Here is a 16997-nt window from a genome sequence, read left to right as displayed (position 1 = left end):
CAGCACTCCAACCACTGCAATCCACTGGCTCTGTGTGTGGGGTGTGAAGGGGGGGGGGTTGATCAGTTTTGTCTAGGGTTGTTGTGTAGTTGAATGATGCTGATGGTAGTATTTTGTGTTTTCGTAATATTAATGACGTTTTTATGATGTAATCCGGACACATTTTTATGCCTCTTGCTATATTCTGTTTCAAAGACCTTACAGTACTTACTGCGAATGACACAAATGTTGCCATTTTCTTTGTTGTTGTTGGCATCTGTCTGTCTCAAGAGGCAATGGAGTGTGCCTTTGGAGGTGAAGTCAAACTGCTGCATTAGCAAAACAAAATTAAAAAATCCTTCCAGTAGCACCTTAGAGACCAACTAAGTTTGTCATAGGTATGAGCTTTTGTGTGCATGCACACATTCTGAAGAAGTGTGCATGCACACGAAAACTCATACCTATGACAAACTTAGTTGGTCTCTAAGGTGCTACTGGAAGGATTTTTTAAATTTTGTTTTGACTGCGTCAGACCAACACGGCTACCTACCTATAACTGCTGCATTAGCAGCACTGACATGACTTCCCCAAGGTGCAAGCCTGGTGTGTGTGTGTGGAGGTCCTGGGCTGCCCAGAAGAGAAGACCCCACTCCCCAGCTTCACTGATGTCGTCCAAAGGAAAGCAGAGCAATTTGTTTGGCACCAGCTTGGCTGCAGAAGTTTCCGGAAGGAGGCATACAAGGCTCCATCCAACTATCTTAGGGACTACTACGGTAATTGACTAATTAAACAATTCATATGACCTTTTAAACTGTGGAGGTTTATTGTCTTTGTTTATTACTATGGTATTTATTTTTGTGATTTTATATTGTAAACCACCCTGTGGTCCTCAGATGAAAGGCGGCACAGAAATTAAATTAATAATAATTATTATTATTTAATTTTTATGTTTGTTTTTTAGAGATACTTAATCACGTGGTTTAAAATGCGGAATTCCTATGAAATTATTAGTAGTGAGGTTTGGTTCCAAATGTGGGATTTGTATTGTATACCTTATATTGATTCCTTTTTGTTTGTAAATGGTAGGGATTTCTGTTGAAATATGAAGTGGGGTGTAAATGAAATGAAATAAAATAAAATAAACAAGCCATTTTCCCTGACTTTCCCCCAAATTTTATCCACATCATGACTCTTTGCAACCTTCTAAGGACAACAGCTCAGGCAGGGAGCATTATAGACTCATAGCATTTGAAGGGACCACAATGCAGCAATCTTTTGCCCAACATGGGGCTCAAACGCATGCCTGTCAGATTAAGAGTCTCATGCTCTACTGACTGAGCTATTCCAACTTCTAGGCAGGGAGCATTATAAAAGGGGCCCATGACCCAGTGAAAGCTAGCCAATCAGGACAAATGATGTTGCCCCACTAACCTCAGTCTGCACTGCCTGCCTTCCTACTTAACAGTTCAGTGGGTGGCAGTGCCTGTCAGTTTCCTTTTCCTTAATCTTGGAGAATAAAATGCAGAAGTAGAACCATAACTCCTTAAACTCCTTGGATGAAAGGTCGGATACAAATCTGTTTACACCCTTCATATCACTTCATCCACTCAATTCTCACTTCAATAAAATACTCTGCACATAGGACTAATTATTTGAATCACCAATAATTGTCCACAGAAACATTAAGAGCCCCCCCCACACACACACACTTGAGCACTTGCACAGGATTGAGCAGAATCTTAACTACAGGATTGTATTCTCCATCCTGCAGTTCTGTCAGATCACTGCAAGACCTGATATCCCACCTCTCGTGGTCACCAGCGTCACATCTGCTGCTCAGCCTTGCTTAGCATCAAATACCGGTAGCTGCTGTCAGCCCAGTACCGCCACCTGCCTGTCTGTAAAGTTGAAACTGCAGCTCCCCCAGGGCATTCCTCCCACCCCCAGCTGGATGCTCCATATGGCAGCTACCGGTAGCCTTGCGCTCACAGCTGCCTTGGGACTTGCACTGACTCAGGAGGAAACCTCTAGTTTCAACAATGCTCACAATTAGAACTGGAAACTCTGCTAAAGCAACGCAAAATATGCAGGGCATAAATTGTCCAGTACCCAAAATTGCTCAAGTGGGTTGACTGCTCTCAAGCAGTATGATGGTGTAGTGTTTAGAGCTGTTGGACTAAGACTGGGTAGACTCAGGATCAAATCCCTGCACAGCCATGATGCTCACTTGGTGACCTTGGACCAATCATGCTCTCTGCCTAAACCACTGAGCATCTTGGGCTTGCTGATCGGAAGGTTGGCAGTTCGAATCCGCACAACGGGGTGAGTTCCCATTGTTTTGTCTCAGCTTCTGCCAACCTAGCAGTTCAAAAGCACACTAGTGCAAGTAGATAAATAGATACTGCTGCGGCGGGAAGGTAAATGGCATTTCCGTGTGCTCTACTCGTCACGGTGTCCCGTTGAGCCAAAGCAGTTTAGTCATGCTGGCCGCATGACCCGGAAAGCTGTCTGTGACAAACGTAGGCTCTCTTGGCCTGAAGCGAGATGCGTGCCACAACCCCATAGTCGCCTTTGACTGGACTTAGCCGTCCAGGGGTCCTTTACCTTTACCTATCACAAAGCCTAAACACTCACTTAAAAACGAAAATAACAAGGTAGCAGAAAGCATATGTTTTATGCAACAACCCAATCTCCAAGCGGTAAGAGACACCAGCACTTGCTTCACCAGGGTTCAGCCACAACTGTGGGAGATGAAAACTAAACATGGCAAGATCAGCCATGCACTGGAACACTGCGATTGACTATGCCTTATGTGGTTTGACCTTTAAAGCCTTATGCGGCTTAGGACCTTCGTACCTATGGGACCGCCTCTCCCGGTATGACCCACAGAGGACATTAAGGTCCACAAATAATAACATATTGGAGATCCCGAGTCACAAGGTGGTTGGCCTCGACTAGGGCCAGGGCCTTCTCAGTACTGGCCCCGACCTGGTGGAACGCTCTGTCCCAGGAGACTAGGGCCCTGCGGGATTTGTCATCTTTCGTGGGGCCTGCAAGACAGAGCTGTTCCGTTTGGCCTTCGGACTGACGCAGTCTGACCCCTTGGTTACCCTCCCCTAAGGTTTTATTTCATAATGGTTTTATCTTATTTGTAGATTTTTTATTTAAAAAATTGAATTTTAATGTTGTATTAATCTGTGTTTTAACTGAATTGTTTCTTTTATACTTGTGTTGATATTATTTGTTGTTAGCCGCCATGAGCCCGGTCTTGACTGGGAAGGGCGGGGTATAAATAAAAATTATTATTATTATTATTATTTTTATTATTATTATTATTATTATTATTATTATTATTATTATTATTATTATTATACTGCATCGTTGGTTGTGCAGACAGTGAAACAGACACATTCATAAGCATCCCATTGATTATGTCTGTATGGTCTGGCGGCAGTTGTTGTGGCCTCTCCCGTTTTCTCCACTGCATCATCATCACCTCCAACGGAGCTCCGTTGACCGAGCTTGGAGGTTCCCCTTCATTTCGTACAACACCGCAGCGTTCCCCTGATAATTGCCGGCGGACTTCCTGAGCCTTGCTGAGCATTTTCGCAAGGATCCCGCCCTTCCGCAACCTTCCTTTGCAGAGAGTGCAGGCATCATCCAGGCGAGGAAGCACGGCGCGCTTTGCCCAGGAGATGGCGCTTTGGATCCGTGGTTCAACTGCAGCTATTCCTTCCCAGTAAGCCTTTAAAAATAAATAGATCTGGCTCTCTTCCCCCTTCCGCCTCCCTCCACCATCCCTGTGGGGGGATACTTATTGATGCTGGAGAGAGGGCAGGTATAATTGGATGCTACGGTGAGCTAGCAACCCACCCACACTTGCCCCCCACCCGCCAGCCTGCTTTTTAAAGCTCTGGTTTTCAAAGCATGCATCGATGCTGTTTTGCTGCGGTACGGGATTGAATTCTTTCCATGTTTTTCTGTTCCCACAAGGAAACCGCTTCAAAGACGACGGTGGAGGGGGAGAAAAACCTCTCCCTCCCCCCCCCCCCGCAACGTCTGATGGTGGCAGGCCTTTAAGGGAAGTTTAAAAATGCAGGAAGGCAACCATTGCCTCTTTCTTTGTGAAAGATTAAAGAAATTTAAACTAGCAGCTAGAGTTTTTCGTATCTGCTTTTAAATTCAAGAGAGGAGTGCCTCGTCAAGGTCAATGCGCCTTCCTGTTTTGCAGCCTCCCTCCCCTTTGCAAGACTGCATTGATTTTCATGAATGCTTCCAGCAGGTAAAGGAGTTCGAATGGATCGCTGTCAACCATCCACGGATTTCAAGTCTTTTCCCTCCGCAAAGGAGGCCATTAAAGTGTTTTCTCCTCTCTCCAGGATCATTGTGGCAAGGAAATAAAAGTGGATTTTTTAAAGAATATTTTTTTTAACTCAGCACCAAGAAGGAAGAAAGGTGTCACTTTAGGAGATTATCCGAGACATAATCAGGCAAACATTGTTATACAAGGATGATGTTTCACAAATGATGGAGCATGCGCCGCTTAAAGCACATGGGGGGGGGCCCTCCCAAAGCACACCCGTTTCTTCTCAGCAAGGTTGTGAATTCACCAGACACTTAAAGCACATTACTTCCTCCAAACAATGCTAGGAAATGCCGTTTCTTAAAGGTGCTGGGAATTGTAGTTCTGTGAAGAGTAAACTACAGTTCCCCAGATTGTGTGGGTGTGTGCTTTATATATGTATGTTGCATATGCAGCCTGCCCCTTTACTCTGAAAGTGTGTTTGTTTGTTTGTTTGTTTGATTGTTTGTTTGTTTGCATACTAAAGTGCACCTTGTACCTTCAGCACAACCATTAGGATGCTGCCCACAATCACAAGCCTCAGCTGGTCCTCACCTGCCTGCCTGCTTTCTTATTTATTTGTTTCATAAAACCTGTATGGTTGCAGGGTGTTACAGAAATTACCGGGGTGGGGGGGTGGGCACATCTTTGAAGTTGTTAAATATTACAAATATTATGCATAAATGTATCATTTTGACCTGACAGCTCAGGGAAGTTACCTAGCTTTAAAAATCTTATAAAATCAACTCATTAGGCAGCAGCTCACACACACCGGTAGGAAGGTGCCCAGCAGATAATCCTCGAACAGTTTAAGATATCAAGGGGTGAATTTCCCCCTCCAGACTCCCCAGGTGATAGACTATGCAGACTTGGACCTCATTGTCTTCCCTTTGCAAATACTCAAAAGATTTCCTCCTGGTGCTTATCACACATTCTTCTTCCTCCCAAAGTCATTTACCTTATGCTAATCCTGTCCACCCAAATGTTAATGCCATGTAGACCTTCCCCTTTTCTGATGTGTTGCCTATGGTATGTAACAATGATGTACGTAGTGATGATGCTTTCGTAATGCATTCTGGGATTTAGGTGGGAAGTTTTTAAAGTTCTTGTAACCCTGTGCCCGGTGTTCAGTCTTAGCTTGAACCTGTTGCGCAATAAACCTTGCTATTTTGCTCCGGTTGGTGGCTGGACTCCTTCCTTTATTCCGCAGTGGGCCTGCCTCTTGCCTGACGAGCTGGGTGGCTGAGCAGCCTTGCACCCAGAATTTTCCGTAACAAGGGAAAAAGTCAAAGCGGTTTGCAACAAGAATAAAACAGTAAAAACATCGGCAAAACCAGTTTAAAACAACTACGGTATTTCAAACCTTTGTAAATAAAAAATAAATATCAGCAATAATCTAAAAACGGAAAGATTCTACATATCTGGGTAGGCTTGTCTATACAAAAAATGTTTTAAGCAGTTGTTGTAAAGAGTATAGCAAAGGTGCCTGCCTGATGTCAATAGGCAGGGAGTTCCAATGTGTAGGTGCTGCTGTACTAAAAAAAGAGAGATTTATTACAAATGCAGAACAGGTATTATCTGGCACTTGTCACATTGTCAGTTCAGGAGATTGAAGGGGTCAAATGGGTTTATATGGGGTAAGACAAACTTGCAGGTAAACTGATTCAGATTTGTTAAGGGCTTTTTGTTGTTTAGTCAATTAGTCGTGTCTGACTCTTCATGACCCCATGGACCAGAGCACGCCAGGCACTCCTTTCTTCCACTGCCTCCCGGAGTTCATGTTGGTAGCTTCTATAACACTGTCCACCCATCTCGTCCTCTGTCGTCCCCTTCTCCTTGTGCCCTCAATCTTACCCAACATTAGAGGTTTTTTTCCAGAGAGTCTTCTCTTCTCACGAGGTGGCCAAAGTATTGGAGCCTGAGCACTCGGGGCTGATTTCCTTCAGAATGGATAGGTTTGATCTTCTTGCAGTCCATGGGACTCTCAAGAGTCTCCTCCAGCACCATAATGGAGTCAAATAACAACATCTGGAGGGCTCCTCATTCTTAGTGCACACCCCCTACTTATTTTAAAGCGGCCATGAAGTGCGTGAGTTATACAAAATCAAATCCCTCTAATATCGTATAGAAACACTGTAGATACATAAAAATCTACAGAATTGACTAAGTGCTTTATAAAGCTTCAGAAACAATGGACAGAAATGCTTGCAGATCTTAAAGGCGTTCAGCAACATTTGCTATCTGGTTTAAAAAAAATGCAGAAAGGAAGTCAATGGAAATGGATGCATGCTAATAATGGGGGTTTTTAAAAAATAAAAATAAAAAAAGACCTGATAGGGACATCAGTTCAGAGATTGGCACCACGTAATCAGGGACAGTTGGAGCGTTTAAGAGATTGAATTGAATTTACTTTCTGAATTAAAACACACACACACACACACACACACACACAGAGAGAGAGAGAGAGAGAGAGAGAGAGAGAGAGAGAGAGAGAGAGAGAGACCTGGATGTCTGGAGATTCCTCTTGAGCCCGGCATGAATTGCCCTGGTCCCCAAAGGACTGTGGAACCATGTGCTCAATTGCAGGCAGTGAAATCAAACCATGCATTAGCAAGTCCTTAATGGGTTTGCTCAGTGAAACCCAGCTCCCTTCATTAATCAGGAAAATCCTGAAAGCTAATGATTTAAATGCTGGGAATTAAGACTTACTGATTACTGGAGCTGGGGGGGGGCGGGCGGTTGTTTGCCTCCCTGTGGAGATGGGGAGGGGGGAATAATTTTTGTGCAGGTGTGCAACATGATAGCGTGAGATTGCTCAGTGCAGGGACCCCTGATCCTCAGGTCGCTGTTTTAACCAGATGTTTTGTATGCTCTCTTTTCTGTGTGGCTTTTAAAAAAAAAGGAAGGGGGGAAAAACCCTGATCTTTACTCACATACTAGCATTTCACAGGTCTTTGACACATTTCCACAGGCAGTTTCAGAGCTGCACTTAGGTAATTTGAGACCCTGAACATTTATCCGATGAAAATAGGGATGTCCCATCCCATAATGATAATTTTACTATTTATACCCCACACATCTTACTGGGTTGCCCCAGCACTCTGGGCAGCTTCCAACATATATAAAAACATAATAAAACATTAAACATTTACAAAAACTTCCCTATACAGGATTGCCTTCAGACAACTCAGGGGTTGAATAACTCCATACCCTCCAACATTCCCCCAATGAAAATAGGGACATCCTAAGGAAAAGTGTGACATTCCGGGATCAAATCAGAAACCGGAACGGCTTCTCTAAGTTAGGGATGTCCCTGGAAAATAGGGACACTTAGGGGGTCCTGTGCCTCTTTCAATAGTAATGTGAATCTTCTTTCAAACTTATTTCAAAATGTGGTAAGCCGGCGCTGCTGTGCTTGGTGGTCTTACTGCTTGCTCCAGTGAATGGGGTCTGGTTTCTTGCCCCCAAATCCTGTTCCGATTACACAGCTGGGAAATTCCAGGCTGCGTTAATGCTCCATGGCCTCAGATCCACACCACACATTTAAAGCCCATTCAGTACACATTGCTTTCCCCCAAAGAATCCTGGGAATTGTAGTTTGCTAAAGGTGCTGGGAATTGTAGCTGTGTGAGAGGGAAGCTCCAGTTCCCAGGATTCTTTTGGAGGAGTCATGTGCTTGTGATTCTTATTCGTATTATGGAATAGGACATCCCTATTTTCATTGGAGAAATGTTGGAGGGTATGGATGCTGCCCCATCTTCTTTCTCAGAAGCCCTTCTCTGTGTGGCCCATTTGTGGCTACACAAAAATAGGCCTTTCCTGTGATACTCTCCTCAGGGAAATGTGGCTGGCACCATCATAATTTTTCAAGCGCTAGGCTAAGACCTTTATATTTTCTCTGGCCTTTGGTAATTAAGTGGGTCCTTATGATGGTGCTCATTTTTTTAATGGGGTTGCAAAGACTTTTCCTTATTAATATGGTGTTATCACGTGAGCAGTTTATGTGTTTTTGCATTAATTGTTTTAACTTCTCTGGTTTAAATCGTTTCACCTGTGGTATTTTATCTTGTCAAGCAGCTTTGAGACTTTTCCTTTTGTATAAAGTGATTAATTAACACAATTAAATAACCACAATATACTATTTTTACTGCGCTGTGGGACAGGGTTGGGAATGTCCTCCTCAGGTGACGAAGTGTTTTGCTTCAGATAGGCTGCCATCAGTATTGAGTTAAGAAGATCTAGCTCTGTAGCCAGAATCTGGCGTCTTGTACCATTTGATGCTGCATTCGATTCATGGGAGAAAAGGTGGAGTGTTAATTCACAAGACCTGCTCCCTGCCTCCAATAATAGACAAATCACCAAGGCTTACGAAGAAGCCTCCAAAACTGTTTGTTCCTTTGAATAAAGAGTTCACTAAGGTCTCATGAGCTTTTACTGACCTGCTTCCTCACAGAAAGGTCTTTTCGTAGCCAAACAGCACATTGAACAAGCTGCATTTGCATGGAAGAATTGGCTGGTGGTTGAGTTCCATCTCACAACATCCTTGCACAGGTCGTTTTGCCCCTATAGCACCCTCAGGACAAGCTTTGGGGGAACTCTACTCAGCAGAATGAACACAAGGTCCCCCAAATGCAACGTGACCATCTAAGGAGCGCTTCCCCCAAGTAAAAGGCTAAAGCGCTGAGTCCAGAGTCTAATATTAAGTGTACTGTACCTCTGCCTCTCTCCACTCCAGCCAGCCTTACACCTGATCTGGGAGCCTAGCAGGAGTGTTGGGAATGAACAGTCAACTGTAGACGGGGTGCAAGAGGGAGGCAGAATTAATAAAAGCCGCTTCCATCTGCCTTGTTGTCTCCTAATGCACAGCTAATTTTTCAGTAGTTTCAGGATTTATTCAGTAGGTTCCCCAAGGCTTAGTGGTGTTGATTTGCTGCCTCCCCAGATTCCCTCCGCCACCCCAACATGCCTCAGGAAGGTAGAAACTTTTTCTGAGCCCAGGTGTAACTTCAACAAGCACAAACCTGCAGACTCCAGAATAAACAGGAAGGAGGCTGCGACTTGGTGACAAAAACATGCCACTGTTTCCCCCTCATTTTTTGTTTTGACGGCTGTTCAGCAGTATTACGCTTGCCTTGATTGTGCAGGTTCAAATGACAGGCAGGTATTTGCAGAAACACACCTGTGTATGGAAAGATTGTGGGTGAGGACCTGGAGCAATTCTGAAAGTAGAAGCCGCATGGACTAATACCTCTGCAGCGCTCACAAGAAAGTGCAAGCTTATACTTGCCTGCTCAGAAATACATCCTGGTGAGACGTACTTCCCAGAGACGTGTATTGAGTTTACAACCTCAGCCACAACAGATATGGAACAGGGCAGCTACTGCCATGCAAAATAGGGAGTGGCTCTATCCTGGTAGGTACTCTTCTACCCTGTAAAAAAATAATTGAGCACACTTGCTCTTTACTAAATGCATGGTGGCAATCTATTCAGGTCAGGGCAATCATTCTGCATTTTCCAGGAATGGTTGCTGCTGACATTTTTTTATTATCCTGCTCTCCTGCATTCAATAGCCAGCTGCTATACAGGTATTTAAGGGACGTGGGTGGCGCTGTGTGTTAAACCAGAGCCTAGGGCTTGCCGATCAGATGGTTAGCGGTTTGAATCCCTGCAACGGGAGCTCTCGTTGCTCAGTCCCAGCTCCTGCCAACCTAGCAGTTCGAAAGCACATCAAAGTGCAAATAGATAAATAGGTACCGCTACAGCGGGAAGGTAAACGGCGTTTCCATGCGCTGCTCTGGTTTGCCAGAAGCGGCTTTCTCATGCTGGCCACATGACCTGGAAGCTGTATGCCGGCTCCCTCGGCCAATAATGCGAGATAAGCGCCACAACCCCAGAGTCGGTCATGACTGGACCTAAAGGTCAGGGGTCCCCTTTACCCTTTATACAGGTATTTAGCAGGTGATGGACTTGATTGGTGATCTCAGCGTACCCAAGGACAGCTGAAATGGATTGTTTATATTTATTTAAAGAATGTGCAAACCATGCTGCATTAAAACATTGTGGTAGTGTACAAAAAGGAAATAAAAATAAAACCCAAAGCATACACTGTTGCACGCCACCCTAATCTCTGAGCAGTGCAAGATTCTAGGGGTTCCAGGCGCTTACCCCAGGTTCGTGTTTCCTTTTGGCAATGAGGCACAGAGAAGACTGTGGTGTCTTTATACTATATGGTTTATTTACACGTATAGACAACCTGAGTCTGTGATGGAGGGTTTCATAGCATCAACACCCCAAAGGTTCCTGTTTCTGCCATAGCTACAGCTTTGGATTCAAACAGAAATCAAATATTGTTCTTTGGCGCTCTCTCAAACTTTCTGCTTTACTTCTAGGTCACATCACTGCTACCTCTGCAATCTCTGGCTTTATCTCCCAATTGTTGTCTCCCACAGAGCCCCTTAATGGTTCATCACCCAGGCTATCACCTCACCAGGAAACTAGCTCTGCTTGATTAGATTTTAGCACTTGCTGGATCCAAGGATTAGAGGGGTCTAGCACTTACAAACTCATAACAATACATTAAATCCGTACAGACAACAGGAACAATGTACAACAATGCTACTCCGAAAAAGTCTGGCTGAATTAAAAAAACAAAAATCGAATTGTTGGTGCTATCCTAAATTCCAGAGTGAGCCTATCCCAAAGTAGTTTGTTAAAGTTTGCTGGGAACTGTAACTCTGTAAAGGGTCAACTACAGATCCCAGAATCATGAGTGCTTTGGAAGTGTTTTAAAAGTATTGCTTGTACCGGTACTCAGTTTCTCATCCCAGCCCACAGTGTTGTTATTAAAATAAAACAGACCTATTTACACCACCTGTGGCATATGCCATTATTGGAGGGTAGCTGGCACACTAATACGGTAAGTTGTACATGAAATGTGTGGAGGGGCCAAAGCACATCATTTTGTATGCTGAACGTCCAAGGATAAATATGATCTCGTTAAGGCAGGGGTGGGATCCTCAGCCCCTACCCAGGTGCCTCTTTCCAGACCTTGGGACTTTCCCCAAGCCACATCCTTCACTGGCCCTTCTCTGCACATTCCTTGAGGATTTTTGCAAGGCTGAAATATGTCCTTGAACTGTGCCAGGATGAAGAGATATGGTGTGCTTCCATCCGAAGTTTGGAACCGCTGACTTTTGTATGGCTGTCATCTAGTCTACTACACAAATTTAAGAGACATGTCTGTTGCTCTGCTCACTTTTGCTTCTTACCTCACCCACCACTGGAATGTGGCCCTCAGTTCAGCAAAAGTGAGCTTCATATGTTTTTATCATAGGGCTCCAAACACAAGTGACATCTTATTGATCACACCCCCAAACCCTCAACCCACTGGAGGCCCCAGGCAGGTACTACTAACTTTGTGCTAGTCCATGAAGGCATGCCATCATAAAATTGTGTTAAAAGTCTTTGAGATGCCTAAAATACTCTTTGCTGTTTGCTGCAATGCACTAAACACTCCTACCCCTGCGGAACAAGAACCCTGCTGTCTTTATTAACTCCGAATGCTGTCCTGTATTTTATAGGCAAACACACACATATACACACACAGTATACAGAAACTATTGTATGGGAGGCATGGTTCAGGAGGGCGGAGTAACGGCTCTTCCCGCTACTGTCTATGTTCACACCACCCGAAGGAAATCGTTTAGATTTAACAAATGCAAGGCACAGCGCGAAGGGCAGGGAGGAAAGCTTCTACTCTTCCATTGCTCGTGTGAAGGAAGAGTTGCCCAGGTGAACGCAAAAACAGCACGTGGAGGGCCACTAGGGAGGCGGCAGCAAGGTCAGCTGGGTGGAGGAAACCCAATTGCCCAGCAGGGCTTGCTCCGGTGGGGCAGTGGCTGCACTGGTGTGTCGGCAAGCAGGGCTGAGGTTTGAATCTACAGAACCGGGGCCGGGCAAGAAGAAAACGGGGCATTTGACAAGGGCTAATTAAGCATCATCCTCATCATCCAGCTCAGCTCCTCCCTCCTTACAAGGAATCACTGGGGTAACAGAGAAGCTGCAAAGTTAAGCGGATATGACAGCAGCGGCGCTCTGCCTCCTCCCGCACATCCTGCCTGCAGCCTGGGGTGAAGGCGGCCCCTTTGCCCTGACACCGCTTCCCCAACCAATCCGCAACCCTGTGGTGTGAGAGCGGCGGGCGGCCCCGCCAATCCACAACCCCGCACCGCAGCATGTGCTCCTTCCCCCCCTTGCCCTCACCCCTCCTTTTCGGTTTCCCAACTTCCTTTGTCAATCAACGGGGCCCGAGGGTGGGACGGGCCCAGCCGAACCCGCCTTTTCTTTCCCTCGCCTCCTCCCGCTGTAAGGGAAGGCGGCGGCGGCCAATGGGAAACGGTATAGAGGAGGGACATAAGCTGACGGCTTCCAATAAGGCCGCACCCGCCGGGCCTCCTTGCGGTTCATGGGCGAAGCGCTGTTCTCTCTCCCTCTCTCGTTTTTCTCTCTCTCTCCCTCTCCCCCCCCCGGCACCCCTGCTCCTTTCCCAGTTGGTTTGTCCCGCTACGGGCCTGGCGGGGCTTCGATTGAGTTCGCCGCGCTGATCTTTTGAGGAGAGGACCATTACACATAGCAGAAAAGGGGTGGGGGGCGAGAAAGGGAATGAGATGAGAGAGAGAGATTTAAAGAGACACGAACCCCGGCGAGCTCGCGAGGCTGACTGACTTGAGGGGGAACCGGAGGCGAAGAACACACCCCTCCGAGCCGGCCGCCCAGCAGCGGCACCCGCGCCCCTCGCCGCCGCCGCCAGGGCTTCCCTCTCTCTCTCCCTCTCCCTCGTCCCCCGCTCCTCCTTCTCCCGGGAGGCCTCCATGAGGTAGCGCGCGGCGGCGGCGGCAGGCAGCGAAGATTCTCCTCAGCCCGCCTCTCTCTCTCTGCCCTCATCTTTGTGGCGCTCTGCCTCCTCAGTGGCGTCGTCGGCGTCGGCGCTTTGTTCGGAGCAGCCGGGGGCGGGGCGGGGTTGAGGCGAAAGCGGCGGCGGCGGCGGCGAGGAGGAGGCGGCGAAGGAGAAGAAGAGGCGCAGGAGGAGAGTGAAGAGGGAGGAAGAAGAGGTGGAATCCGGGGAGGAAGAGGAGCCGCTCCCCTCCCCCCTCCGCCTCACACCGCCCGCTCCCCTCCCCCTCCGCGCACCGCCACCACTGCAGTCGGCGGGGGCGGCGGAGGCCGCGCAGCAGCCCTGAGGGGGGTGGCGGCCCGCAGTCGCCCCCCTCAGCGACGAAGGAGCCAGCGAGCGGTGGACTGAGGAGATCCTTCCTTCCCCTCCCTATCGTCCCCACCACCCCAACAATATCCCTCCCTCCCTCCCGTCCCGGCTCCCCTTCCCGGTCTTCGCTCCCATTTGGGATTCCCCCGCCTCAACCTCCCCCCGGCCCCCCCTCGTCTGCTGCTGCTGCTTCTTCCTGCTCCTCCCGCAGCCTAGCAGAAGCCGTGCCGGCGGGGCGGGCGGATTGATGTGGGGGGGTCTGACATGAGTCCGCCGGCCGCCGGGTGCTGCCATGTGACCGGCTTCAAGGTGGAGAACTGGAAGCAGAACCTGAGGGTGATCTACCAGTGCTTCGTGTGGAGCGGGTCGGCCGAGACCAGGAAGCGAAAGGTAAGGGGGAATAAGCGGGTTTGGGGTAGGTGGGGGTGGGTGGAAAGAGCGGCGGGCGCGCAAATGGCCATGCGAACCCCCAGCAGCAAAAGCGGGGCAGGCTCGGGACGGAGCGGTCCAGGCAGATTCTCCCTTTAATTCTCGGTTGCTGCGATTCCCCACTGGGGGGCAGGATTCCTCCCTCAACCCCCCTTCCCATTTCCAAAATATGCCTTTAGCTCTTCCCCCACGGGATCAGGGAGCTAGTCCCGCATTGCTTGTCAAAAATTTCTGCTCTTGCCTCCCGTGCCCCTAAACACGCCTTTATTCAACCGTGGGGAGAGCAGGAGAAGGAAGGCTGATGGGGCTCCCGGCCCCCATACTTTGAGGCTTTGAAATACGGGGTTAGCCGAAGCAGCCGCCGCCTCCTTTCCTGTTGTGGGTGTCGGAGGGCGTGAGGGTTTCCCGGAATCGGACAACTGCAGAGCACGCCTGGGAAGGGGAGGGATAGAGCAGGAGGGAGGGAGAACCGAGAGCTTCCCAGACAGGGCAAAACAGCATGTCCGGCCTGCTTTTGTGCACATGTGGGCTCCCCCCCCCCGTGTGTGTGTGTGCGGGGTCGGGGAAGGCATTGCTGAAGTATTTTCTTCAGGCTGCCTCTCTCAACCGTGGGCTGTGTTTGACACGGAAATAGCTGCCTTTTAAAAAAGTTAAGTGGAGGAACACCGAAAAAGGGGGAAGTGGCTTTCTGTAATCCTTGCCCCCAGCGGGGGGCTCTATCGAGCTGAGTTATTGTAATGACGGGTGGTTTGGAGGGGGTAGGAAAGGTGGGTGGGTGTAGGCTGCAGAAGGGAAAAGGAAGGGGTGGGGTTGGGGAGTGGGATGGGCGCCCTGAGGTTTGAGCAAGTTATTGGGGTAGAAGCTGTGACTGGACTTGGAGTTTCTAGGCAGGCAGAGGAAGGATATCCTGTTTCCAAGGACAGAGTAGGTGGAAACGATTCTGCACACCATTGATACATGTGATTATTATTATTTTTAAATATATCTTAAAAATCATATGGGACAGCATCTGAGTGTGTTAGAGGACCAGAGGTATATGTGAGGGAAAATGGAATTTATACACAGAGATAGGAAGTGCTTCGGTCACATTTAATTTCACTGCATAGTTAGTCTAGAGGGAATTCTAACTAAATATACACTGCGAAGAAAAACTATCTCTGTTGCTTTCCCGATAATTCAGTTCTGTAAACATTTCTATTCTTTCTTACATATGCTCCCCTTCCTTCTTTCCTTTTCCACTAGTCTCCAACAGCTTTCTGAGTGGGCCTTACTCTTAGTACCTCATGTAGAGGTTGATGAAATCAAGTTTTGCAAACTGAGAAACAACACAATCAGTAAATCAATGGTACAAAACATATACAACTGGAAAATACATTTTTATAAATTCTAGATGTCAAGTCAGTGTCAAACATCTATGTGTCAGGAATGAGCAAATTTCAGATTCTGATGTGCTTGGATTAAATTTATTATGTCAGCTGAATATAGTGATTTATACCAGTGTTTATACAGTATGAGAATGACTTGTGTTAGATTTGTGTAGTGTTATGTGGAGGACTATTTGAAGGGATATATGGGAAGGTTAGGTGGTTACTGTTGCTGATTTGGTGTCAGTGATGCAGGCATTTCTCTTGGTTTGTTGATGCAAGAAGTATCTGTGTACCTATTTTTTCATGAAAATAAGAGCTACTACAAGTGTGTGTTTCATACCTAATGATTACTTAGCTGTTTGTAGATTTTGCATTTTGGGAGTTTGTTGTTTTTATGCACCATTAGGCTGTAAAACCTGCCTGCAAATTACTGTACATATGCAGCAGAATGGGATAATAGAGTGGACAGTACCACTTCAGACTGCAGGTTTGTGTGGTGAGGGGGTAGTTTTGCATGCTCCCCAACACTTTCCTGCTGATAGAAAACTAGCATCACAGGGGAAAATATATTAGCCCACACCTTTTTGCTAGTACTTTTAAATAGGTAAAATTCATAATTATATAGGTAAAATATGAATACAGTATTTGCTTGCATTCCAAAGGGCTACAGTTCTTCTATCAGTTTTTCTACCACTCATTGTGCTGCAGATTCAAATAATTGCATTTAGGATTGGGCCAGGCAATACTTCGTACCTTTTGGGATGGTTCAAAAGAATGAGTTTCTAAATCTTACTACGTTTCTTGACACTAATAATTTTTAAAGTACTTTGACACTGTTGGAAGTAATACAATAATGGTTCTTGTATTACTTGTATTACATTAACAATCTTAATGGCTCTTTTAGATATCTTGCACAGTATTTAATTTGAGCCTTTTTCCTTTTAAAACTGTCATAATTTAATAATTTTCTTCATTTGTAAGCCTAGACACTAAAGCCAAACTTTTGGAATTTTGAGGAAGGTTGCCTTTTGTTGATTACACCCATAATTTCATCATGTGGGGTGGAGGGATACAATATGTACGCATTTGATGAAGAGGAAGCATTTTCTGCTCAAGTAGCCTGATAGCTAACCTGTTCTCTAGAAGGATGCTGCAGTGTTGGAGTCAGTAGATGTTTATTTTGGAGACCATTTTTCATCGGAGAGACTTCTGCTGCTTTATTCTACTTGGTATGCAAAAATGGAAAGGAAAAATAGTGTAAATGGGTGTTGAGATGGTTGAACTCAGGCACTGAATTAATTAAAAACAGTCCTTGTCAAAGGAACACAAGCTTGCAAAATTGCATTTTACACTATGGTCTATCCAATAAATAACTGAAAGATTGTATAATTTGATTTTTCGATATCTGCTTCCCTGTTTTATTTCTGTTTTATTTATTTCTAGGCTTTGCATCTTAAAAATCCAGATATCAATATAAACTGCAGGGGGCAGAAATTGTCAATTTTTGCTTCCCTACTCAACTGCCAACATTGCTTATTGCCTTGGATTTTGAAAGGCTGTTCCTGTACTATGTTGCTACTTTTCCTTTCCATTATTCTCCCCTGCTGCCACCAGTTA

The 16997-nt window shown here is 46.3% G+C and overlaps 1 protein-coding gene across 3 annotated transcripts in view; it reads left to right on the top strand.

The window, feature by feature from the left end:
• The first annotated feature begins 12779 nt into the window (after window positions 1-12779).
• USP22 (ubiquitin specific peptidase 22) overlaps window positions 12780-16997 on the top strand; it is a 116439-nt gene continuing 112221 nt past the window's right edge. The window contains exon 1 of one of the 3 annotated variants that reach the window (XM_035132101.3): window positions 12780-13974. In XM_035132101.3, the coding sequence (XP_034987992.1) occupies window positions 13849-13974 (126 nt within the window). In that variant the 5' untranslated portion in view covers window positions 12780-13848. The remainder of the gene's footprint in view (window positions 13975-16997) is intronic. The other 2 variants (XM_088656692.1, XM_035132102.3) reach the window with 2 other exon arrangements.

Source organism: Zootoca vivipara, chromosome 13, assembly GCF_965207765.1.
Source record: "Zootoca vivipara chromosome 13, rZooViv2.hap1.1, whole genome shotgun sequence".
NCBI lineage: Eukaryota > Metazoa > Chordata > Lepidosauria > Squamata > Lacertidae > Zootoca > Zootoca vivipara.
The sequence above is the reverse complement of the archived record's forward strand: the minus strand, read 5'-3'. Positions and strand labels throughout refer to the sequence as shown.